The sequence below is a fragment of the Manacus candei genome, unplaced genomic scaffold (genome assembly GCF_025592945.1).
Source record: "Manacus candei isolate 608988 ecotype Guabito, Panama unplaced genomic scaffold, ASM2559294v1 h1tg000059l, whole genome shotgun sequence".
NCBI classification, from domain to species: Eukaryota; Metazoa; Chordata; class Aves; order Passeriformes; family Pipridae; genus Manacus; species Manacus candei.
The window spans coordinates 1,944,922-1,971,273 of NW_026138107.1; the positions used below are offsets into that span (position 1 = coordinate 1,944,922).

General features: G+C 48.9%; 1 protein-coding gene across 1 annotated transcript in view; it reads right to left on the reverse strand.

The window, feature by feature from the left end:
• ARK2C (arkadia (RNF111) C-terminal like ring finger ubiquitin ligase 2C) overlaps positions 1-26,352 on the reverse strand; it is a 51,334-nt gene that overhangs the window by 6,398 nt on the left and 18,584 nt on the right. The window contains exons 2-6 of the mRNA XM_051803747.1: positions 9,069-9,378; positions 6,918-7,043; positions 2,625-2,754; positions 1,513-1,617; positions 889-984 (exon numbers count right to left, since the gene is read on the reverse strand). Of these exons, the coding sequence (XP_051659707.1) occupies positions 889-984; positions 1,513-1,617; positions 2,625-2,754; positions 6,918-7,043; positions 9,069-9,378 (767 nt within the window). The remainder of the gene's footprint in view (positions 1-888; positions 985-1,512; positions 1,618-2,624; positions 2,755-6,917; positions 7,044-9,068; positions 9,379-26,352) is intronic.

Below are 26,352 nucleotides of genomic sequence, written 5' to 3' on the forward strand. Positions count from 1 at the left end.
CTTGCAGTGGGGATGGCTCCATGGTCTCCTTTGCTGGAAGCTTTTCCTGGAGACCCCAAAATGTGTGGGGCCACCACTGCCAGGAAGGGCAATCACTGTGCCCCATGTCAGCCTGGTCACCAGCCCAGCCCCATGCTGCACCACAGGGCAGTGCTTAGCCTGTCAGCTCTCCCCTTTTCTCTATTCTCCTATTAATACCATTTTTCTGGATCCACTGGAGATGCAGTCAGAGGTAAGTGCAGGAGGAGCTATCTCACTTTCCCCCTGGGCAACGCAACATCCCTACACGTTACCGCCCAGCTGGGGACGACCAGCACATGGAATTACTACCCAAACAAGCATTTTTTCCCCGTTCTCTGCTCAGAACAACCCAAAGATGTGCCACCCATCTCCTTACAGGGGAGACATCAGCTCCAACAGAGGAGACACCCCTTGCGAAGGGAGGGGAGGACAAGGTCCCCCACGCTCAGGTCGGGGCGCGCGGGCAGGGCCGCTTGCATGCAGAACAGGGTGGGTTTGCATGCACCAAGCCCCCTTAGAGGTGTGCACTTTCTTACCAGGTGCGGACAGGGGGGAAATTGCACCCGCTGGGTGGGAGAAGGTTGAGACCCCTTTGAAAATTTGGCCCGCAGCTTCCTAGCCTAGAAGTGAGAAACAGCCAGCTGAGCTACGCCACCGCTTCGGCCCGGGAGCCCCCGCAAGATACCAAAGCACCGCCTCTGGATTTTGCGTTCCTCCCCTGCTTTGGGGAATGTTTTGAGTGATGGTTCCGGCTCGCCAACCCTGAGGATTGTGACCCACCAAAGTCCTTCTTCCTGTCTGCTCCGTGCCCACAGCCCTGGGAGCTGGGAGGGGCTGGCAGCCGTGCCGTGGTTTCGGGGCACTCACCTTCTTGTACTTGTGGGGGAAGGTGAATCTCTCGATGGTGTTCTGGACGGCGCCCCGGTTCACACTGCCCAGCCTGTCCTCCAGCTGCAGCAGCTCCTGTGGCACAGGAACATCAGGAAATGCCATCCTCATTGCTCCCGAGGTACGAGGTCCCACCACACAATCCTACCCGCTGGTGACCAAGGCTCCCTCCTGTCCTTTCCTCAATGGAAAGTCCATCAAACCCAAATCAGTCACGATTTCATGATGGATCTGAGCCCTGGCACTTTGTGTTAATAACTAAGGGCTTAAGGCACAGAGCTGGATATCCAGTGTTTCACAAATTAGGGTGCAATTTGAGATCCATCTGACAAGCTAGGGAAACAAAACCCTATAGAACTGGAGCACTTTGTTTACAGACATGAAAGGAGCCAGAGTCAACTCAAGCCAGACCCAGGCGCTTTGGAGTAAACCATCTTTTACCAAACCCACTCAATCCCTTTGCCTCCCATCTATTACTAAAATTGCTGAATGACTCAATGCAATTTCCATGCCACAAAACAGCTTTACAAGTTTATACCAGAGCTTGCATAGATTCCCAGCTCTTCAGAAATTAATAATTCCAAGTCCCCAAGATATACGTACTTCATAGCTCTCCCGCACAGCAGATGTGTGCCTGCTTGGGTTCAGTCCCTGAAGAGCAAGCAACTGAAGTTGAGGGTAAGGATAATTTCTGATTTCATGAACAACCTGCAAGAAGTGAGGGAGAGAGATAAAGCTACCTGTACTTACCCACAGAAAACCTCGTGTACCCTGATGTAAATCTAGTGCTTTAAAAATACAAATTGAAAGAGCAGATTGACACCTTCACCGACAGAAGCCTTTTAATAACCAAAAAATGAGGTTTTATTAAATAGATCTCCTATGAATTACCTAAGAACACACATTTCTTCTGGATAAACTATCTGTTATAATAGTTCCTGTAGCATCCATAATGTTGCAGTTCCAAACTCCCAACATGGATTAGCTTTAAAAGAAACCTTATTTTATTTAAATGGATGGATTTCTCTTCATCCAAGCTTTGATTTTTTTCTTTTAAGACTTACTGTAGTACACAGGTGAGAGGGTCTGACTACAGTGCATCAGGAAAAACACCCTCGTGGGATTCCTGAGGATGCTTTAAGGACTAGCAGTGCTTGGCATGGCTCAGCTCCAAATACAGCACCCTGCTAGGAGAGTGGGTAGCAAATTACCCCAGTCAGCCCATCTTCTCATCAAACCCACCCCTGCCTGTGCAGGTGGCCATGCAAAACCTTTACAGGTGGCATCAGAGCTGGTGTAGAGAGCAACAACAGGATGAGGAATGGTCCTCAAGGCTGAGCCCAGGGAAAGGAGTCACCCACTGCTCATTCTTCTACATAAAAAAAAGTCCTGGGAGCCCACAATTTGTGCCAGTATTAATAATATTATTAGTAATAACTGATGAGTCTCTCACATCCTGCCCAGGTTTTGCAGACCAGCTTGTGAACCCTGGTGCTGCACACGATGGACCGAATCCTTCCAGAACATCTGAGCTTTTCTTTTCTTTCTCTAATCCAGCGCAGTGATGCAACATTATCCTTTCAGACACTCCCTCCCACGGCCGGAGATAAGTGGGATTCGCAGAAGACAGGTGATAGAAAGATAGCAGCCTTTATTTTGACTGCCTTCTGGCAGACAATGCATAAAACATTTCTCAGTGAGAGCGGTTCACTTACCATCTGCGTTGAGGATGTGCTTCTGGGGAAATGGTGCATCCGAGGTGTGGCTAAGTAATGCTGATATGGCTGAGGGACGGGACGGACCTGGAACTGGGCGTGAGTCAGTCCCGCATCGACGCTGAGGTCCCTGTGGGCATGAGGATGGAAACATGGCTTTGGATGCCATGGATTTGTTCATGGACTACAGACCATGCTCACAGAGCAACCTCCCCAGTGGGGTCTGGGCTGCTGTGGGGTTCCTCAGCCTGGGGAGATGCTCCTGGAAGGGAGTTTTCTCTAATTTGAGCAATCACCCACCAGGCCAGCACGAAGGAGTGAGGGGTTGGTTTTATGCCAGTCAGTGTTTGTGTTGGTTGGGGTCAGGGGCTGAGCAGGTGCAGCCCTGCTAATTTCAGAGAAAGAGAATTTTGATGGCTCAAAATGGTGCCCAGGCTCAGTAACTCAACCTGGTCAGATCAGGTCCTGTCTGTGCTGCCACTAGTACGATATGCTTTGAATATTTTGCAGGAATATAGGCAATTAGTCAAGGAAGCTAGTTAGGAGCTAGCTAGGTGCTGCCTGGGAGCTTTTTGATGTGCCTGTGCTCTCCTTGGAAGTCTCCCAGTCCAGACTGTGGTAGGACTTGGGGAGTCAAAAGAGACTTGCACCTCAACTGAACCCAGATTCAGGGTGGTGAAGGTGTGAGGTGTGAGGGTGGTGAGGCCCTGGCAGAGATTGCCCAGAGAAGCTGTGGCTGCCCCATCCCTGGAAGTGTTCAAAGTTAAAATAGGGCTTGGAGCAACCTGGTCTAGTAAAAGGCATCCCTGCCCAGGACCTAGGGGTGGAACTAGGTGATCTTTGAAGTCCCTTCCAACTTAAACCATTCTGTGATTCTACAATTCTGTGAACTCCAGAACTGCAATTTGTGCATAAAACATAAAGGTTTTAAGAAATGTCTGGATGGGACTGCTGTAGGGAAGTGTGTCACACAACTAGCAGGCCAACAGCAATGGAGTAGGACACCCCTGATGGCCCCACTAGCCCGCACACAGCCTGGCCCAGGCGAGCAGAGGTGGAACTCAGCTTGGTGAATCTGGACACTTTTATCCAGAAGAATAACCCAGCTCAATCCCCGGACCCGGCATGACCAAGATCCCATCCAGCTTCACAGCTCTGCCCAATCCATCACAGAGGCATAAACTGCAGCCCCATTGCCACACCGTGTGGAGGGGATAGGAGGAGACCTAATGCAGCATCTCCATCTCTAATCCAATTAGCTGATCCCTGTTCTCTCCAGCCAAAGAGTCTCTCAGCAAACGAGTGCTTTGAACATCATTCACTTTATCATAATTACAAAATCCAGAGCTCTAATAACCATTGTCTTCACATTTGCCAAAGCAAAGCTAATTAGAGCACAGGGGTGGCTTCCCGTCTCAGCCTCGAACTTCTCCTCCCCTGCGTGGAGGGACGGCGGCAGCGCGTACCACAGCTTGTTAGGAGCAACCCAGATGTGTCCTCCAGCAGCTGTGAAACTGCTTCCACCCAGCAGAAGGCAGAGGACGTGAAGGGACAGTGAATGTAGAAATCCTTCATCCAGAACAGCCTGTGCACCAGGCAGCAGCACCAGGGCTCTCGAATCCCCTAGTAAGGCACCCTGCACCAAGTTGGATTGATGGCCCTTGTGGGTCCCTTCCAGCTCAGAACATTCTGTGGTTCTGTGATTCTAATTTGAGGCCAGGAGAAGGACTATCTTTACTGGTCCTGTGTTAGAGAGACAAAACCTGGCAGGGGATAAAACACAGTAGGCAACTGGCAGAACACAACCAGGATGAGAATTCACAGCACTGGGCAGTTTCCAGCTCCCGTGTCACAATTTTGGATATTTATCCAATTGTTTAAGACTGTTCCCAGGTGGATGGAAAGCTCAACTGGAAATCAGGAGGCTTTGGTTCCATTCCCAGACCTGTCACTTTCCTGATGCATGACCTTGACCACTTCCTCTTTGCCATCCTGTATTCCCTGTCTGCAGAAGAGATGTGGTATTCCATGGAGTGCTTTGAGATCAAGCACTGAAGAGATCTCTCAAAGGTGAATGGCCATTATTAGCTTGTACAAGTAGTTGCAACAATAGTACTGCTGAACTGTTTGTGAACCTAGAGACTTAAAATCAGATGTTGAGGTTCCTGAAGTGATGGTGTGGGTCTACAGATGGGTCCAAAGCAGACCACTGCATGGTACTGTGTTTTCCCAGGGTTTGAGGGTGACTAAGCAGAGTGCACCAGCTGAAGAAAATCAGAAATAACTATTGCTTCCTAGCCTGTGCTACAGGGATGACTGTACAGCATCTTGATGCTCAGATGAGAGGTTCAAGATGTGATGCTTATGGTACATGGGCTGCCAACAACCAAAAGTGGCAGATAAGGCTCCAGATAACAGCCTGGATGGTCATCGCTATGTGCGTGTGCAGGAGATGATTTATGGGACCAAATGGGAGTTTATTTATTCTTCACCAGAAGATTTTAATTGAGGTTGGGCTCTCTGGGATGACTGATCCCTTTCAGATCCTCCTTCCATCCCCGCTTCCCGTGGCAGTGCCCACCACCTACTGCTTCTGAGAAAATGCTGCTGCTGCCCATCCAGGGGTAACACACTAGAGGGAAGTTTTTATATATCTGTAACTGGGCAAAAACTGTACGTGTGCCCAGAGGGAAAATGAGTCACCCAAACATATACACACAGTGTATGATTTCTGTCGTCCCCACTCCTTAGGTTTTATAAGGTTATGGAGCAACACAGCGGGGAAAAGGAGGGAGGAGGAGGGAACATAAAGTGATGCTTTATCAGATCCTTCTAATTATTATAATTAAACGCTCTGCGCTGAAATAGAAGCAGAAAGAATGTCTCTATCCAGATGGTACATGAGCTGCTTTGCAAACCGATCAGAACCATGTCATCCTGGCCACATTCAGCCCACGGGGATGCCAGTAATGGGAACACCTAAGAAGAAAATGGCAGAAGGACTTGGCCATATTTTTGGCTGTCTATTATTGCACTGAAAGGGAAAAAACCCCCACCCGGTGTTAAAGTAGGACTATTCATTTGTGGAGTGAAGCATTCAAATGTTAGGAAATGCCATCATTAAGATTTCCTATCCCATTTTATTTTGGTCCCCTTGTAGGTATACTTTGCGATTGTCTCTAATTACAAGCTCACATGTTATTTTTTCCATTCAGTGCACAGAATGGACTTTGCTTAGCTTACAGAAGTATGTTTTTATTTCCTTATTCTATCAAGTAGGGCACCATACCTTATTAAATGTTCAAGAGCTCAAAACCTGCTCTGAAAATGAAGTGATCAATTCCCTGCAAAGCTTTTCCAGGGTATTAAACACTACAGTGGGAGAATGATTAACAAATCTTGATTCATGCTACCCTGCATGGCAGAGCAGCATGGTGGTCACTAATTGAGACCACAGAAGAAGTTATGGCCACTGTTTTTTGGGTGCCTGAAGGACAGCAGAAGGTCTAGTTCAGGCAGAAACAGTGGTCTAAAGGAAAAAGATCCTGTCTGTGTCCTGCAGCAGGAAGAGCCACTGGGGAAGATTAATGCTTGGCTGCACTCTACATCTGTAGGTGAAGAGTTATGGGCAATAACAGTGGAGCATGTTCAGAGAAGGGAATGGAGCTGGGGAAGGGTCTGGAGCAGCAGGAACAGCTGAGGGAGCTGAGGGGGCTCAGCCTGGAGAAAAGGAGGGTTGGGGGGATCTTCTCACTCTCTTGCAACTCCCTGACAGGAGGGTGGAGCCAGGTGGGTGTCAGGCTGTGCTCCCAGGGAACAAGGGACAGAACAAGAAGAAATGTTCTCAAGTTGTGCCAGGTAGTGTTTGGATTGGATATCAGGAGCAATTCCTTCACCCAAAGAGCCATCAAGTTCTGCCACAAGCTGCCCAGGGTAGTGACGGAGTTCCCATCCCTGTAGGGATTTAGAAGCCATGTAGATGTGGCACTTGGGGACATGGGTTACTGCTCAGCTTGGCAGTGCTGGGGAATTGTTGGACTCGATGATCTTAGAGGGTTTTTCCATCCCAAATGATTCTATAATTCTATATATATGCCTGGAGGCTTTAACACACACTTATGGCCCTCTCAGAGGCTAGTTCTCCCACTGCACATTCCCCACACTGTAACTGTTGAGCTGCCTCATTGGCTTCCATGAAAGCATTGATCCCTGATGCACTCCCCAACCCTTGCAGCCTTCCTGGGACTTTTTAAAGACATCACTCAATGCACTAGTGAAATGTGGATCACTTACCAGTCCGTGCCTTCTGCTAAATACCTGGGCTGGGGCCCCATGGGTTGTGGAGTCTGCAGTTGGTGGCTGAAGTCGAAGCTGGGGTGTAGGCGGTGAGGCTGGACAGACATGCGCTCTTGAGCCCGCCTGCAACAGAGAGAGCAGCGACACAGTCAGGCACGGGTGGCACTGGGATCTACAGCTCCTGCTCCAGCCTCCTGTCAATAATCCATGGTAAAACAGCAATGTGAATACGTGTCCAAGAGAAAACAGCCCAGGCAGGTGTCAGGGATGGCGGGAAGAGGAACCCAGGGCTACGTCATTCCCTCATCGTCGCCACGGACATTGACTCTCATGCCCTTTGACAACTACATGTGCTCAATTTACAGGGGATGCTATTTGGTGGCAAAAGGAGAGAAAAAGAGGAAATCAAACACCTTCCTGAGGAGCTTTGTGCTGTTTGCACTATTTTTTTTTTCTCCACAGTCAGCCCCATAAACAACACACAAGATAAAATGTGTCCCTGCTTCAGCCGTGATCCATCATCATAAAGAAGCTGCAGGTTGTCTCGTCTCCCCATGCAGTCCATAAACTCCTGGGGAACCTCATTCATAACTGGATTACTCAGGAGTGACTGAAAGCAGAATTTACTCTTGCTGGCCTTTGCCAACATTCCTCTGGCTGATGGACAGGCCAGGCTGGGATCCAGCTCCTTCTCCCTCAGCTCTGCTGCCATTGCAGGCAGGGAAAAGAAAGTGGTAGAAAATACAACAGTTTTCCTAGGGATTTGAGTCTTGTGGTTATTGTCTAGTTAAACCACTCAGGGAAAGAGGATGTGCTGCTTGATCAGTGTCCACATTTGGCAATAGACAAGGTGTATGCACAAGCAGGATTTGCATTACAGACAGACTCATCACCTTCACTCCCTGCTGAGTCCCCACTTACCAGAGGAGCCACAAAGCAAATCTTCAGAAAAACACCAGAGCAAATGGAACAGGGAACTGCTAGGTAAATAATTTTTAATGCTGTCACAGCTCAGAGACCTCTCTTCAAAGGCATGACCCACATTCCCATTATTGGGACCTCCTGCCCCACACCTGTAAGGGTTCTGAAACCCTCCTCCCCTGCTGCTGTGCTTTCAGAGACAAGCTCTGAGCCTGGCCAAGAGGTTCTTGCCTTTTTTCACAGCCCACTTACAAATATAAAACTGACAGCGTTTACCAAAGCAGAATCTGCATGGAATTGTGTTCTGTGCTTTTATTTGAATTCAGCTTATGACTAAGAGATAAACACGTGTATCGTCAGTACCTCAGCCTTGAACATGCTCACCACCCAATTATTATCTAATCATTAAAACCACCTAAAATCCAGCTTATGCAAAACAAAACAAAGATGAGAAGAACACACAATTTTAAAACAGAAAGGGTATGGAAAGAAAGGGTTTTCATCTGTAGCATTCTTTCCAAATGAAGCATTATTGCAAGGATTCATCCTCTGATTCTTGATCCATGGATGCAACCCACAAATAGCTTCCATATGTTTACAAAACAAGGACTACTCTCTCAAAAAACACAATCAAGGCAAGGCCAGGCATCCATTTCCACCTCTGCTGAGTTACAGTAGGTCTCTCTGCATTTGTCAACCCAGTCTGAATTTAAGATGCTTTCAGTGACAGAATGTGCTGCAGGTCAGTGGCACCATTCCCTCATAGAGATGGAAAGCCTACCTAGACCTAGGAGGGCGAGATCTTCATGTGTAAAAATGAGACAGGTAGATACAATCTCTTGTGCTGCTTTGAAACAGCAGCTGCAAGGGTGTAGCTCACCCTCACAGTCCGTCCCTCTCTCTGCCACACAGGACAGGTTCACCACAACGCCATCATGATTCTCCTAAGAGTGACAATAACAGGTGACCTTGGGACACACTAGATGAGCACTGTATGGATCCCCATGGGAAAGGTACACAGTAGATGAGCACATTAGGGAGCCCCCGAGGCAAAGGTGTCCGTTCAGGTGCAGCTTGCCCTGCAGCCTCCCTTCTGGTGGATGAATTTTCAGGGTGCACAGACGAACTCATGAAGAAAACGCAACGCCACCAGCACTGCTGGGCTTCTGCAGGTGAAAAGAGGTTGATGTAGCTCAACATCCCTCAGGAAGAGCAGGACCCCCTTACCTGGGATGGGGCATGAGCCGGCGGTGCTGTGCCTCGAGGAGCTGCTGCTGGAGGAGGTATTGCTGGTGTAGCGCCTGAGGTAGGAAGGAGGGTCCAGCGACGTCCTGGAAGGGCAGGGGTGGCACTGGGGCCAGGGGCTGGTGCAGGGGGCCACTGTGCTGGTGTGCAGGGGCCATGTGAGGGGTCAGCCCCGGCTGGGGCTGCACCGCGTGAGGCAGGGTGAAGTCGGCGGAGAGCTGAGGCTGGGGACCCAGGTGGAAATGCCGGCAGGAGGTAGCATGGGGATGCTGAGACCTTTGAAAGGGAGCACCTGGAAGAGAAGAGAACACAACCCGGTCTAGTGGAAGGTGTCCCTACCCACGGCAGGGGGGTTGGATCAGATGACCTTTAAAGGTCCTTTCCCACCCAAACCAGTCTACGTTTCTGTGACACAGCCTCATCATTTTAGAAAAGGGAAAAACCATTTTCTAAAATATGGAATTTTCAAAGCTTTCCCTGAACTGCAGGCTTTCCATGCAAGTCAAGGTATTTCTTTGCCTCTCTAAAAGTGTCTCATAGGCAAGGAAATAATCTCTGCTCCAAGAAGCTCTCTCTCCCTGACTGCAGGACACGAGTGAGACACCTCCCACCTCTGAGAGGGGGGGATGAAGGCTATGTTTGTTTACTGAGACCCTTCAATAGCCCGTCCTCGTGAGCTGCTTGCAGGGAGAGAGCAGCTGCTGGAAACATAACACAGACAGCTATGAGACCAGCCATGAAGCTGATGGGAGTGAGGAAGAAATGAGGTGTGAAAGATATCTGTAGTGGAGGCGTTTTGTGAAACATCTGGCACTGGCTTGCACCTTGCTCAAGATCCTCGCTTGGACGAGCCCTTGTTCCAATCCAGCATGTTAATTCCTACATTCCTGGAGCATCTACAGGCACCCTGCAAAACTTTTCACTCTTAAACTAGGGAAAGAGTAAATGCAGAGGTGAAGGATGAGGCTCAAGTAAGGCTATTAGAAATGCTTTTTTGCTGAGGATCATTCACAGGATAAGACTCCTACCCTTTGCATGGCATTTTGAACACCCCATCTTCCTAGAAAACTCCCCTTCTTTTTTAAACCTTCAGGAATGGCCCAAAATATCCAGGAACAACAGCACCAAGAGACACTGAGTGTCATCCCAAGACACAGGCATGCACGTCATGCCTTCTTCACCCAGACCCCTTCTACTCCCGCCTCCCTGGCAGGCAGGGCCAGTCCATCACAACAGCCTAGGGAGCCCCGAGTGCTTTCTGCTCACTCCCATATGGAAACACGAGAGACACACAGCAAGCCAGATGCCAGCAAGAGAAACAACGGGAGAGGACTTAACAGAAACGGATGGTTTGCAAAACTGTGCATAATTACACACAGCATCTCTTAAATACAAACTAATCCTCCAGAGTGCCCCTCTGAGAGAGGCAGCGGGGAACAAATTCCTGTGCCACCCACAGTGGAACTTCTTAAGGTGATATTTCCCCCGCTGTCAGATAACAGCATGATTTGACCACGCTACTAATTAAAACCAGAGGTGGCGGGATCAGACCCACCGTTCCTCAATGATGGAGCTGCAAACCCAGACCCAAGAGCCGTCTGTATATTCCATTCTGCTGCAGGTTATATTTGTTGCTGATGGCATGTCCCAAATTCACCACAAACAGGTAAAGGCTGAGTAACAGAATGGGGATCCTGTGCTGCCCTGGCCAATTGCTAGAGGGAATCATGGGGAGACGCCTCCTGATTGCTGTTTGCTTGGTACTTGCCAAGCAACTCGTGGTGAATTGCTCAACCTCTAATGGCCACATGTCCTCCCAGTGGCAAACTGCTGCAGCAGGTCACAGGTGAGCCATTTGACACCTCCAGGCCTTCACAGGGCCTGAAGACAAGGTGCAAGAGCAGGTAAAACTGTTAATCCCTCCACACACCCCAACACACCAACCTGTGTCACCAGGCAGCAGTTCACTTGTATTTCAGACAAAAATGTCTTAGGGTGACATGAGGCAGTGAAGCTTAGTGATACACCCCCACATTCCCTGGGACTCATTTTGTAGCATTTTGTGAGTAAAGCAGAAAAAGCCTGTCTCTTGTCTTCTGCCACTCTGTAAACTGTTGATGCCTAATGCAACCTTAGCCAAGGATTTTCCAGCCTTCTACTGGATCTTGGGAGCCCTTAGTCTGATTTAGTTAAAGGTCTGCAGGATCTTTGATGCCAGAGCCGTGGTGACCCACAGAGCACAGGGTGGGCAGATTATCTGGTCATGCTTTTGACCTGAATTTTTCCTCCCATACCAAGACAGTCCTTGGGAGGAACTCAGTCGTACGCTTCCCGAAGGTCCAGAACATGCAAACTTTATCTCTGGTATGTGTGTAGGAAGATATGCACAGCCAACATGACTGAGAGCAAAAGCCTGATCCATTTTGTTTTTGTACAGAGTGTTAATTTGCCTCGGTTTTAGGCACTAATAAATTAAATCAAGCATTTTTCAGTCTTTTTTGCTTGCACCTACTGGTTCAGTGATGCATTCCTCTCCACAGGAAAAACACTATGAAGATGTGACCGGGACCATATGATTAAATAAAACCCATCAATTTGTCTTAGCATAATACAATACCCTGTGTAGTAATTGTGCATTCCCTACAACTAATCCAATTGCTGATGAGGATTTTGACAGCAAAGCAAAGACTTTGGGGAATACTTCAGCAATTCTATGCTTATTAGCAGCCATCAAATCATACAGCTGGCATAACCAAACCAGCTTGCACAACGGAGAACCAGTCCTCAACAAGCATAGTGTTGGTGGACCCCAGAAAGCCCTGGCAAAAAAGTAACAGTGTAAAACTGAACATTGCATTTCAAAGTCATTTATTTTTGAGTCTACCTTCTTCTAATCCTTGCATCTAGCTGCAAAGGGCCTTGGTGGAGGCTGCTTTCCACAGCTTCTCCCATCACGCCCTAAAGCCAAGGTCAGCATCAGGGATCAGTGAATGAGGAATGGCAACTTTGGTAATTCCTGCCACTGTTGGAATATGAGTGCACATCAGTGGCTGCCCCAACTGGCCTAATTCACCTCTGACACTGATGGATGCTGAGGACCTGTCGTTGAGCTGGGTCTGCTGTATTCCCTATATCTTCCAGCTCTGCAATGCCACGGCCTCACAGAATCATCTAGAATTACGGTATAGAATAGTGGAATCATTTAGGTTTGAAAAGCCCCCTAAGATCCTCGAGTCCAACTATTAACTCAGCACTGCCAAGCCCACCATTAACCCACGTCCCCAGCCCGCACCGTGAAGACAATCTCCTGCGAGCCTGCGGGGAAGGTTGTTTAACCACCATTTACGAAGCACCCAAAACACTTAGCTGGGAGCTGGCAATCACAGGCTGCAGCCTCAAACTGAGGAGGTACAAATTAGTTTTTAGAAAGCCAACAGATGATGCAGGCACGTGGATGGCTGAACCTGTTCTGCTGCTCGCCGCCGCGCTGCCGTTCCCACCCTTCACTCACAGAGGCTTCTGACACGGTGGAAACCAGCAGGGAAGCCCAACACATCCTCCTCACCGCCATGCTCTCACTTATACGGCTGTTTCCTTCTTTTCCCCCTCCCCCTCGGTTCTACAGTTATGTTTATTGTTTCCATACATTATCTGAAGCAGCACGGATGTATTTCCATTAACAGAAGTGCTCCCGTTTCCTTCGCGCCCCCGGGCCGACGCTGCAAACGATAAGTTCATATATTTTTGCAGGTTGGTAAGTGACACCGAGTCACAGAAGAGTACTGGTCTGATCCTGGGTTTTTCTGCCCCTGGGGATTCACCTTTAGCATCAGGCAAGGCTTGACTATACCTAGGCACATGCAAATTTATCCATCCAGCAGTATTTCACCCAGAACGGCTCAAGGGATCCGTGTGCTCATTCAGCGCTGACCCATCTCAGAGATGCAAAGCCCCTGGGTAATCCCTGCGGTGAGACAGGGCATGCTACAGGCTTTATGAAAAGAAAAACCCAGAAAGCAGAACTATTTATTTCCACCTCCTTTCCTTGGGCAATGGTATTCTTGATGCAGTCAGGCTACTGGTAAGGGACATGGGATCAGGCCTGGAGCTGGCACTGGGATAGGTGTCTCAAGCAGACAGCTGCAGCCCAGGGAGCCCGCCTGCCTTCGAGAGGAAAACAAAATCTGTCTCATGTTGTTAAGCTGCCTACAATGCATGTGAATTTTTCCCCTGGGTAAAGGCAACCTGGCCGGCTTGTCAAGGCAGCCCACGGTCTGCACAAGAGGGCTGGGGATGGTGGGGGGGCTGGGGCTGTGTTACATCTAGATCCCATCACTGCAGGGAGGGAGATGGCAGCCCCTGGAGAGCCCTGGCTTCACTCAGTGACAGATTTTACAGCTGAAGGAGATCTGCCTGTCCTAATCGGCCAGGCTGGGGGATGGAGTCGCGCCGTCTCGGCCATTTCATCCTGATTAGACCCCCCAGAGCCCCTCCTCCTGTCCTGGGGAGGCAGATAAACCCCAAGAACAGGAGCCAGCAAGGTGCCTCTCTGAGCACCAGGAGAGTCTGCCAGGCTTTCAATAGCCCAGGAGCCTGCAGATTGCTTCCCTGGATGTGCATTAAAATTCCCCTCGGAGCCAGCAGCGCAGTGGGAAATTCACATTGGTCCTCACAGTACACAGTGAGCAAAGGCCAAAATCGTGGGAGCAGCTCCAGCTTCACGTGGCACGTGGGAAAAGGACACCATGAGGGGCTCACACTGCGCCTACAAACAAGGTCCTAATTGCCTGATGCCATCGGCCACGTGTTAGCCCTTTCCAAATTATTTGTGCATATACCCTTGTGGAATGACTTAAATTCACTTACAAATAGGAAATGAAGGGTGACAATCACAGAATGGCTCAGGTTGGAAGGGACCTTAAAGGTCATCCGGTTCCAACCCTCCTGCCATGGAAAATAAAAAATTTAAAAAAATAAATCCCCAGACCAAATCCACAGTATATCCAGCTGCATAAGAATGTAGTGGTCTAGGAGAGAGAGATATCGTGCCATCTCACTCCTGTTACAGGAGAGTTAACTGCAGGGCAGGGAGATTGGGGTGGGGAGAATGGAAGAGGAGGAAGAAAGAATTCAAATTTATCAGACAGGAAGGAATCTGTCTCACTTTCAGCACCTTTGCCAACAGCTTTCTCATTTCATTTAGCAAAACACTGAATCACAGAATAATCAAGGTTGGAAGAGACCTTCAAGATCATTGACTCCAATCCTTCCCCCAGCACCACCATAATCATCCCAAAACCTCATCCCCTAGTGCTCCATCCAGACATCTCTTCCAACACTTCCAGAGACAGTGACTCGACCACCCCACTGAGCAACTTATTCCAATGCCTGATCACTGTAGCAATGGAAAAAGAGCTTCTAATATCAAATCTGAACCTCCCTTAGTGCAACTTAAGGCCATTTCCTCTCATCCTGTCACTTGTTACCTCGGACAAGTGACCAAACCCCACCTGGCTGCACCCTCCTTTCAGGTAGTTTTAAAGAATGAGAAAGTTTCCCCCGAGCGTCTTTTCCTCCAGCCTAAAGAATCCCAGCTCCCTCAGCTGCTCCTCATAAGACTTCTTTTCTAGACCTTTCACCACCCTCCCTGCCATTCTGGGGCAGGATAGCAAGAGCCATGCAAAAATTGATGGGCTGCCAGCTCAAATCCAGCCCAGGGTGCAGCGTGCCATCCCACATGTCTCGTGCCATGGAACAGGGAGCAGATTGTGGCTGGAGGAGGAGCAGCCCCAGCACACGTTAGCAATGGATGAAGAGTATTTTCTTTCGCCTTATTTGTTTGTCCAGGCTGTGCCACTCCAGGGACTGAGTCAGGATGGAGACCTCGTGGTGGGCAAGAGGTCTCACAAAAACCTTGTGGTAGTTGACGGAGCATAGCTGGGTCCTGGGACACAACAGGAGGTTCTGGAGGTTTATCATCTCCTGCTCAGTCTTGCACATTTGATGGAAAAGTGCTGCAAAGGAGCTCAGGGGAAGGAGGTTCAGAGGGGATCCCCCATCACTGATTAATGGTATGATGGTGACTGCCACCCAACAGCCCTCATTGCACTCTGACTCTGGGGACTTCTGTGCAGGCACAGCTTAGCTCATCCCAAAAAGCACACAGACACAGACCTCAAGGACTGCAGATTGCCCCTGCCTGCTCGTACAGTGTCTGTCCAATATCCTGTTACCCTGATGGAGCCTGCTGTTAATTGCTGAGTGACATGGGCTGGTGTGGCTGGAGGGTCCCTAACACAGAGCAGAGCATCTCCTCTCCTGCACACCACGGGGTCAAAACATGTGAAGTCTTAATACACACGCAAAAAAAAAGATGAGATTGGACTCCTTCCAGGGCCTAGACTCAGCATTCCAAAAAAAAAAAAGCCCAGTACATGGTGTGAATCTTGGAGCTGTCCTGCACAGGGCTCGAAGTTGCACTCAGTGATCCTTATGAATCCCTTCCAACTCAGGATATTCTGTGATTCTTGGATTTACAACTGGAAACAACCAGTGTTTATCAGCATATTTCCACAGTATTATAGAACGTTGAGGGTTGGAAGAGACCTGAAATACCATCAAGTCCCAACCCCCCCCTCTCTATTTACGTCAGGACTGAAGTGATGATGAGTGCTGGGGATGGGCACCAGCAAGATCAAGTGATGGGATACAGCCAGGCAGCCTGGACCCATCACAGGAGGGAGACAGCTGTTTATACAGCACTGGATGAGGGTTTTTTCCCACAACTCTTTCCCACTAGCTTCAGGGGAAAAAAAAAAAGTTTTGTTGAAGATGATGCTTCACAGGAACATGTTGAATTCAGCAATATTTTCCAAGGAAGAAGGAGAAACACTTCAGCAGCGTTGCTACACTTAAATCTGCCTTTTTGCTTTTATGCTTCTCACTGTGTTTTAATTATAGCTTTATTCTCGTGTGTTGAATTCAAGGGTGTATTTAAGCTTTTTGGATAGTCTCATTAAAAAAAAAAAAAAAAAAAAAAAAAAGTCAAATTGCACTGAGAGGAAAACGTTTTCTGAGACTTAGTGGTCCCAGTTTCACTCCTCCCTTCCCAGGCTGTCACATGCCTGCAGGGATGGGTGGCCCCAACAGCCTGGCATGATGTTTCCCACCCACCTCAGCTCTTCCTACCCAAACCATCCTGTTTCTCATGGGTTTGGGCCCCGCTCTGCATGTCTGCCAGGAAAGGGCCCTGGAGGAAAAGTGTCTTTGGAGATGTTGCAAAACCCCTTTGAGAGTTTTTTACAATGTTTCTGGTTTCTGTTTGGTCTGAAAGTGTCGGAGAGGATGGAGAACAAACAGCCCACAGGCATCTCTCAACCTCGATTCCCATACTAAAATCAGGGGTCACTCTGCAGGCCTCAAGGGCATTTTAGGGCTTTTTGGCCATTTGCAGGGCTTATGTCTGAGCAAAACTCCAGCACTTGCAGGGGCAGAGCGGGTTTGGCTGATACCTGAACTTCAGGGAAATTCTTGGGGCTTTCTTTGCCCACCAACCACACAACACGACATGCTCACCCACCCCTTCTCCCCCAGCATCATCCCAGCCAGCTCCTGGGTGTAACCCAAGCCTGTTCTACGTGCTGTAGAGTGGGAAACACAAACGAAGTTGGGAGTTTTCCCAGTTTGTTGGAAGGTATCTGCGTTCAAAGTTTCTTCTCTGGGGTTTGTACTGTTACCTCCATCGAAAAAAAAGTTGAAAAGGGAGTTGGAGAGGGTCAGAGGCAGTAGAGCTCATATTTTTGTGGTTATATATCACTAGCAGGGTGTTATATCCATGTGAATTAGTCCCTGGCCTGGAAATGGGAAAATTAACCAGGGGAAAGAATTCATCCTCTGTTTAAAACTAAGAAATGAAAAAACCCTGGCGTGACAACAGTCTATTACTTCGTTCTGCCTGCAGAGAGCAATGAGGAAGCACTTGGAGCAATCCCTACCTCTGCCCCTGGGAATGTAAAAACGTGCTGACTTGTGCAGGCAGGAGCCTTCAACTTTGACAGGCAGCTATATGCTGCAGCCAGTTGTTTGGAAAGGGAAACTCAATACTCGAGTTTCCAATGTTTCCTTGCTTTCACAGTGTCCAAATCCCTCCCCAGGCGTTTGGAAGTGCTCAACACCTGCTTTAAAACACTCTTAACTGCTCCTAATGACTGGCCAGGGAGGTTTGCAGCAGCTCCCTCCTACCAGTAATGATATGCAGGACATCCAGAAACGGGCAAAAAGCCAAAAAACCAAAACCCTCCACCCAAACACTGCCAAACCTCGTGAGTCTGATATCCAAATGCTGCAACCCTTCCCCAGAGACGGAGTTAATGGGAAGAGACAATGCCCTCAGCTGACTGATACCTGTTTAAGCAAAAGGCTTTGTGATCCCACCTGGTCTCACACCCTGCATCTGCTCAGCGTCAGCCCATGACACACCACAGCAGCTCAGACAGGAGCAGAGCCCTTTGGTGTGCCTGTGTCCCTCATGCATTTAGGATCCAGGGATTATCCATAACCCTGGCATAGGCTGTGGGGATGCAGTGACAGCACCCCAATCTTGTGCCAGCCTCAACATCCCCTCCCTTCCCAGCATATTTTGGGTGAGGACCAGTGGTGTTGGTCCTGGCCTCCTCCTCTCCCACATGTTATACCCTCTCCACAAGGATTTCCAGCAAAGGTTTCCCGCTTTCCCCTTATCAGCAAAGAGGGTAAAGATGCTTTTTGGGGGGTGCATTGTTTGCCTTACCTGCTTTAAACCTCCCTGCTATGGCGATATTGGAGCAGCCTTTGAAACCTATCCTAAAAACAGAGGTGGCTGTTTTGGGTGGGTTATCCTGCATCAAACCCATCCATCTCCATGTTGCATACATTAATTCCCACACACACACACACACACACATACTGTGTTTTTAAATGGGACTGTAATAACCAGCTGAAGGATTTATTTATCTGCATCTTAAGCCTAGAGGTGGGAGATTCTCATCCACAGGTCCACACAGCTCCAGAGTGAGTGGGAGTGATTTCGGGGGTGGGTTTGGGAAATGGGTGGGGCATTTCACCATTTCTGGGAACAGCACATCAGTTTGCATGGGGGATGTTTTGCAGCTCAGCCTTTCTTCTTTTCTGGCTCTCTAGACCAAAGCAGATCCAAAGCCAGAACCTTTTGGCAGAGAGTCAGGGCATGGGACATCACCTTGCAAAGGGATTGGTTGATCCCATGCTGCTGGTCACCTTCTGGATTTTATCTTAAATCCTACAATGCTGTGCCAGGTAGGGTGCTAAGGATTTACAAGGCTGCACGAGACCCTCAGGGACCCAGGAGGGCAACTTTTGCAGCATGTGCAGTACCTGCCACTCAGAGAAGCCAATATAATGTACAAGTCTCCCTTGAGTTTTTTACAGATGGTCCAAAACCTGCACCAAGAAAATGCCCCTCCTCAGCCCAGAAAGCAGGAACAGTTCAGCAGCTGGTCCTTCTTTCAAGTGACATTACACAGAAAACAGGAGCATTTTGCAATTTCTAAGGTACAAAAAAATTAAGATTATATTTTAAGAGAGAGCAGACATGCCCCTAGGAAGTGGGTCTGTGGGGTGCAGTGCAAGAAGGAGGTGAGCAAATCCCTTGTACAGCACTATAAGGTCCTATCCTGAGCCCAGGAGCTCCCCCAGCCCAAGAGCAGCCCTCAGCATGGAGGCTTGCACCTGTGGAGCTCCTGCAAGTCCCCAGTCCCCTCTGGACCTCCTAATCTAATTAACCTAAGGGACTTTGGAGGTGAGACCATTCCTGTGCACTGGTTGGAGGCACCTCTTTGCACTCTCAGCACCATGGCAGCGTCCGGGGTCACGGTCCATCCCAAGGACCAAGGCTGAGGGGAAGCTGTGTGAGGTGCAGAGGATGCTGGCAGAAAGCTGGCACAGGTCTGGGCAGATCAGCAGTTCTTTACACTGAACTGACTTGAACTCAGGTTTGGGAAAACCCCAGCTACTGCGAGTCCTGCTGCACCACGTCCCGGCAATTCCCCTTTTATACTCCATGAATAAGAAGTCTGTAGCTAAAAATCAGAGATCCTGGAAGCCTGTTCCCTATTAAATTTAATATCCCGAACTTTATAGGTATGTGTCACTCCAGGAGGGACAGAGCTGTGTTTAAAGTACAAGTAAAATGTCAGTTCCTTGATGTGGAAATAGCTCTCACTTTACATTTCTGCATGAGGTCCTGGCATGAGTTAAGGCTGCTAAGCCCTGCTGTAACAATGTTTGAAGTAAAACTCTAACCAGACAGCAAGAAATATGTATTTTATAGAGCTAAATGTGAAGTCATCCATCTAAAAAAAAAAAAAATCCCAAACAGGTGCAATTTGCAGGTGTCAGGCTATCCGAGGGAAAGTGATTTTTTCTAATCAGCAAACCATGAGCTCCCAGAGCCCCAGCAGCATCTGAAGGCACAAATGTTTGCTATATAAAAAGCAGGAGGTGGGGTTCCTTGGGAGCAGTAAGCCTCTTAGATTGATGCCAAAGCCAGGAAGGAGATCTGGAGAGGAGCCCAAGGGTGCCACACGTGCACCCTGGAGGGAGGGCACTGCAGGAGACCTGTGACTTCACGTCAGGGAGAGAAAAGGTGAAACCATGGTTGAGCAGAGGCTAAAACGGTGCCACACGTGAGCTGGGCAGGATGGGGTTCATCCTCACTGGGGAGGTAATGAGCCCAGCAAAACCCAGTGGCTGAAACACGGAGCACCACACACCCACAGCCAAAATCCCCTCCTCAGCACCACGGCTGATAAAGCCCAGGCTGGTTTCTTAAAAGACGCCCCCTCACTTGCTCAGAAATTAATTTTGGGGTTTAGGGTGTAGTAGATGACAACAGCTGTCCCTTCCACCATGAAAATACACCACCAGGGTATTTTCCCCTTCCTCTGAAGCCAAAGGAGTCTGATTACAAGGGATTTGCTTTTCTACTACAGTGGGAACAGGAAATCACATTCTTGCTTATTCCATCATAGAATCACAGAATATTCTGAGCTGGAAGGGACCCACAAGGATCATTAAATCCAACTCCTGACCTTGCACACCACAGCCCCAACAATCTCACCATGTGCCTGAGAGCGTTGTCCAAACGTTTCTTGAGTTCTGTCAGCCTTGGTGCTGTGCCCACTGCCCTGGGGAGCCTGTTCAGTGCCCAACCACCCTCTGGGGAAAGAGCCTTTTCCCAATATCCAGCCTAAACCCCCCTGAGACAACTTGAGGCCATTCTCTCGGGTGCTATCACCTATTGGTTCCCATTTATTCAATCAAGAATATCCCATAGGGCTGCAAGATAACCCGGCATCAACCAGGCAGGATGCTGCAAGTACAGCTCCATGTCACAGGCAGCATCTTATTTCCCTGCAACCAGCTTCTGAAATATCCCAACCAGCATCTGGCATCCCTGAGAGAGTTAGGACTAAGTCAATGTTTCCATCATCAACACCACCTTCAAGGGGCTCGTAACTCTCGATGTTTGTGCTCTCACAATGCCAAAACTTGGCACAGAAGCACAGGGCCCAGATGCAGTTTTATTTGGTAATAAATAGCTTAAATCTCATAAGCCATTTTTTATTTTGGCTTGAACATGTAAAATGGGAAAAGAAAAATGTGTGGGATTTTTCTTCCTACCTTCCAATAATTTTAGAGAAGCAGATTATACTGAATAATGGTAGGCTTTTTTTCGTTTGTTTTTTTTTTTTTAAATACAGACAGTCCAAAATGCCATTTCTCAAACATTTTTCCTTTTCAACATGCACTCTTTAACAGCATCAATATCCTTCTCCCAGTGCAGTCACATCATTGCAGCCCCAGTCTTTTAGGGGTGACTCAGATTATGTGATCGATGGCACATTGGAGCCTGAAATTCTGGAAGAGTTAAAATGGCAGGTTTCCACAAAGCCCTTTAATCAATATTACTAATATTTTGAGGATGGATTGCTGTTTTAACTGTGCCCCTGTGACATCCCATTTCTCCAGAGTTCAGGCAATTATTGTGGCCCAGCACTCTCTAAGGTGGGCACTGGTTTTCATAAGCCATCTTTCAGGATTTTAGCACTTGGAGATTTACTCCAAACTCAGACTGTGCTCTACAGGAGACAGCCTCTTCCCACTGTTCAAAAGCCAAGGAAATGTCCCAAATCCCCAGCCTGAGGACTTGGCTGCCTTTCAAAAATCCACCTCAGCTGGAGCAGAGAGAAACAGTGATTTTGCTTATATGGTCAGCTCCAGTTGTGGAGGTTCCCCAGTGGGGCACTGGGTTACTCTCCAGATGGTGCCATTGCTGAAAGCTTTGTAATTTGCAGGGATGGGTTTTTTTTGCAGAAGGCAGCTGGGGGGATTCTGGGAATGGGAACTGGTATGGGGTGTTGGGCTGATGATGGGTCAGGGCCTTGCAATATGGTCCAAGGAGTATTATGCATTTATAGTAGTCCCAGAATCGGATTCCATTAGACCTGGTTGTTCCAGGCCCAATCCAACCTGGCCTTGGATACTTCCAGGGATGGGGCAGCCACAGCTTCTCTGGGCAACCTGTGCCAGGGCCTCACCACCCTCACAGAAAAGAATTTCATCCTAATAACCAATCTAAATCTCCCCTCTTTCAGTTTGAAGCCATTGCCCCTTGTCCTATCACTATCTCCCTCTTTTTTATAAGCACCCTTTCAAGTACTGGAAGGCCACAATGATGTCTCTCCAGAGCCTTCTCTCCTCCAGGCTGAACAACCCCTTCCCATGGGGTGCAGATCCACTCATCATCCCCTCAGAGTCACATCCCCCTTTGCTGGGAGGGAGGATTGAAGGCAACTCCACAAGACTGGAAAGTGTGCTGATCCCACAGCTCAGCCTCCCCAAACCCCAGCAGACCCAGTGAAGGATTGCTTCCAAGAGAGGTATGGGGGAATGTTCTGGCTGGAAGCAAGGCAGGCATCTCGTGCTGCAGAGCCCACCCCTTGTCCCAGCAGGACCCAGCCTGTCACCAGCCCTGTGTACACGTGGTTTCCAGGAGGAATGGGGTGGCTCACATATGGTATGGATTCACACAGGATCAAGGTGACTCACTGAGTGGGGGAGTGGTGAGTCGGAAGTAAAACCCCCAAATACACAGGTACACTTTGGGCCATCTGTCCTCGGAAATACCAGCCCTGAGCCACGTTACAGAGCACGTAGGAGATGTCACAGCAAGGAGTCATTCATGTGAAACAGCTCTGATGCAGCACAGCCATTGCACCCAAGGAAGAAGCATCATCCTGCTGCGATTTTTTCAGGCAGTTTTAGGTGGACGAATTGCAACACTGCATCCTGACAGCAGCCTACAGACCTTAGAGCCTCTTCCAGTGCCTGCAGGGCCTCCAAGAGAGTTGGAGAGACTTTGGATGTCAGCACAGAGCAACAGGACAAGGGGGAATGGCTAAAGCTGAAGGAAGGTAAATTTAGATTAGATATTAGGAAGAAATTCTTGCCTGTGAGGGTGGTGAGGCCCTGGCACAGGTTGCCCAGAGAAGCTGTGGCTGCTCCATCCCTGGAAATGTTCAAGGCCAGGTTGAATAGGACTGGTCTATCTTGTTCTACTGGAACAAGATGACAATTCTTGACCCTTCCAACCCAAACCATGTAGGATTCTATGATTCTGTGATCCAAAGCTTCCTCAAACCGCAGTAAGGTCTTCCCACCGCTTTTTCATGTGAGATCTAACCCAGATCCCACAGCTGGGTCTTTGGAGGAAACATTAGTTATGCTCCATGGTTGGGAAGCATTTGCTTAATATCAGCCTCATGCCAGTAATGTCTGTTCAAATCCATGCTGGCTTCAGTCTCTCTGCAGGAAAGACCCAGTGGTGGGTCTGCACTCCCTGTGGCTGCCCTCCAGTGAAGGCCTTTTACTTTTTTATTTTAAAATTGAAGTCAGTAGAGTAATTAAACTAGTCTAAGGAAGCAAACCCAGCCACGTCAATCAGAAAAGCTGTTGCAGAGCCAAAAGATTAATTCATGTGTGCATGAAAGACACGGGAACTCCTGACAGAACCAGAATGAACCAAGCTGGGTGACAAGGGAGACCCAGATGCAGACATGCAGCCCCTGATTTCATGAAGCACAAGGGGCTTGAGCAGATGAGGATGCAGGGGAGGAGGAGAGGAACCCTGGCAGTAAAATCTGCTCCCTCCTTCAAGCAAAACATTACTTCCAGCAGCCTGCTCTCCATGAAATCAGCTCAGGCAGAGCTAAACTTAGCATGACAGGGTGGGGAACTGGTCTGTGTCCAGCGTCCTCACACCACACCAACCCCTTGGCTGGACACGGTGGGCACCTCATGGGGTGGAAAGCGCTGGGGAGCTGCTGGGAGAAGGAAGTGCTTCTCATCAGAGGACAAGCCAAACCAAGTGGCCTTAACTCATCTTAAGGGAGGGGTTACCAAGGTAATGGAGGGTGAGTTCATCTCCCTTTACCATTTTCTTTCAAAGAACTGCCTCCCTCCCACCGCGCGCCCTGCCAGGACCCGAGCCGACCTCCCGCTATGATTTTTACCCTTCCTGACAGTGTTTTAGCTGAGCCTGCTCAGACAGAAACATTTTTCCTCTCTCACGTGGATGTTGTTTTTATTACCTTGGAAACCTACACTCTACCACTCAGCATAACCAGCAAGCACAGCAGGTACAGGGGGGCTACGCAGCCCTCAGCCCTGCCGGACCAACCAGTCCCCTTGCTCTACTCCATTAGCAGCACTGGGTTGCCACCCTTAGCTTGTTTTCCAAAACCAGCCTTGCTGTTGAGAAACAAAATTGGCATTCAGAGGGAGTTTTACTTCCTGGGGCTGCGGGTGCTGCTCTTAACAGAGACAACAAAATAAGAAGAGGTTTTTGGTTGCAGGGTGAAGAACAACCTGTGAATTGCGGTTTATAGGGCTGGTTAAGTGCCTTGTAAATACAAATAGTGGAAACGACTGGAGTCCCTGAGCTGTCACCCAGTGGGAGGAAGGTGAGATGCTGTGGCAGAGAAATCCTGTGTGTCTAGGGCTTTCCCCAAACGGGGCACCAGACACTTTTGAACTTAACTGATGCATCCACCCACAAGTTTTCAGGACCAGTCACTACCCATCAAACACGAGAGGAGATTCCTCTCATGCCAATGGGTTAATTCATGTTTGCAGGGTTTCTCATATGGGCTTTTACTGTGTTTAATAGGTTCCCCTTCTCCTCAGATTCCTGGTCTTGGATCTCTGGAGGTTGCGGGAGACCAAGTGTCAGACACCAGAAATTGGACTGGGGTGGAATGAGTGAACCCAGTTAGACCATCTATCCATGTCAGAGCCAAGGGATTTGCCAGGCAATTAGAACAATTCAATTAGGAGAAGGTTGGTGGCCTTGGGGAGAAGCCTGAAGCCCTGCTGAGCTCTTCCAGAAATGCCTGACCACCCAGTTACGCTGATGCTCTGACACTGCTTTCCCCAGATGAAATTCCTGCACAGCACAGTTCCTGCACTGACAACTTTGATGTCATATGAAGCCTCTAAAAGACCAGATTTTCAAACAAATGCAGGATGTGTTGATGTATCTAACGGAGAGATGTCCCTTGCCATCCCCAGGAGCCGGGATGGGAGGCTGGCAGACGGACAACGCTCCGTTTCACAGCTGCTGATTAAACTGCCATGACAATGCTCGGAAAAACGCCAAATTAATTAGCACTAGCCACATGATCTACAAGCGCCTTTTGGCTTTAAAAGAAAAAAAAAGAAAAAAAAAAAAAGAAACAAACCAAAAAACCTAAGGCGTTTCCAAATTCATTTCCACACACCTCGCCGGCCTGACATTTTCCCTTGAATTTGCTGTTCCCGAGGTTGTGTCCCTCTTTCACAGGGGCTTGTGCCATTTTTAGATGCTGTGGGTCTGAGTGTGTGGCAGAAGGGACTCGGAGCACATATATCTCTTGGCCTTTCGGAGAGGATGGACTAATCTTTGGCTGATATTTAGCAGAGGTTTGCAGCACCACACGCAACCTCCAGCTTGATACTGTTGTGACCTTTCAGCTTCACTTGCGAGACCATCTGAAATTTGTTTGATTTTGGTTCCTCTGCAGCGCCTTCAAGCAGACTTTTCATGCCACAGCAAAACACCCAAATTAGCTGTTTCTGTGCTCACGTGCACCTTTTTTTTTCCCAGCAGTAGGCAGTTTTCAGCCCTGCAAACCATGGATGCGCACAACCAGGAGTGGGAATGAGCATCCTGGAAGGCACTGGGTCAGCCCCGGGGAGATGGGCAGCACATTCACTGTAGGATAGCTCAGCTTTGGACGTGTGTGTCACTCCTGCTTCCCAGGGAGTGGAGACATTTCCTTCCCAAAGGACGACACCTTCTACGAGGTCATGGCCCTAGATTTCAGGAGGCTTTTAGGCGATTGCAATTTGGTCTTTTATAGGGTCACAGAATTGTTTAGGTTGGAAAAGCCTCCTCAGATCAAGTCCAGCCATTCCTCCAGCATTGCCAAACCCACCACTAAACCATGTCCCTAAGTGCCACACCCACATGTTTTTTTGAACATTTTCAGGTATGGCGACTCCACCACTTCTTTGGGCAGCCTGTTCCAGGGCTGGACAGCCCTATCAGCGAAGAAATTTCTCCTAATATCCAAATAAGATATCAGGAATATTTTATCTGGTGCTGCGCCAGCCCAGAGCTTCCTCCTGGCCCCAGAGAGACACCTTCATCTGCTACAGACTGAGGAGGGGCCATGCTTTTCCCTGCCAAACAGCTGGGATGGCTCATTCACTGGGTTTATTTTGTTCTGGCAAGGACCCCATGCCTGCCCTGCTGCTCAAAGGGGCAAGTGAGGCTCATGTGGAGAGGGGAGTGGGCAATAACCTGGCTGTGGTTCCAGTCTGGACACCTACTCATACCTGCTATCTTCAGCACCCACAGGGTAGAAACTTGTCAGTGCTGGGTCCCAGACAGATCCCAAAGCCCTGAGCCAAAGGCAGAGGTTTGTGTGTCTTCCCACACTCTTGAAAATCCCACAGGAAGGGAGGGAAATGTCCTCCACCCAGCCTAGTTTGTGACCCAGCTGCACAGATGTTCTCAACTGTGGACAACCTCCCAGACCAGTGCAAGCTCTCCAGCTCTCTGGGATGCCACATCCAATCAACTTGCTGCCTGCAGTTCCAGTGGAACAAAGTCTGCAACTGAGCACCAAGGACGAGGAGCGACCACATC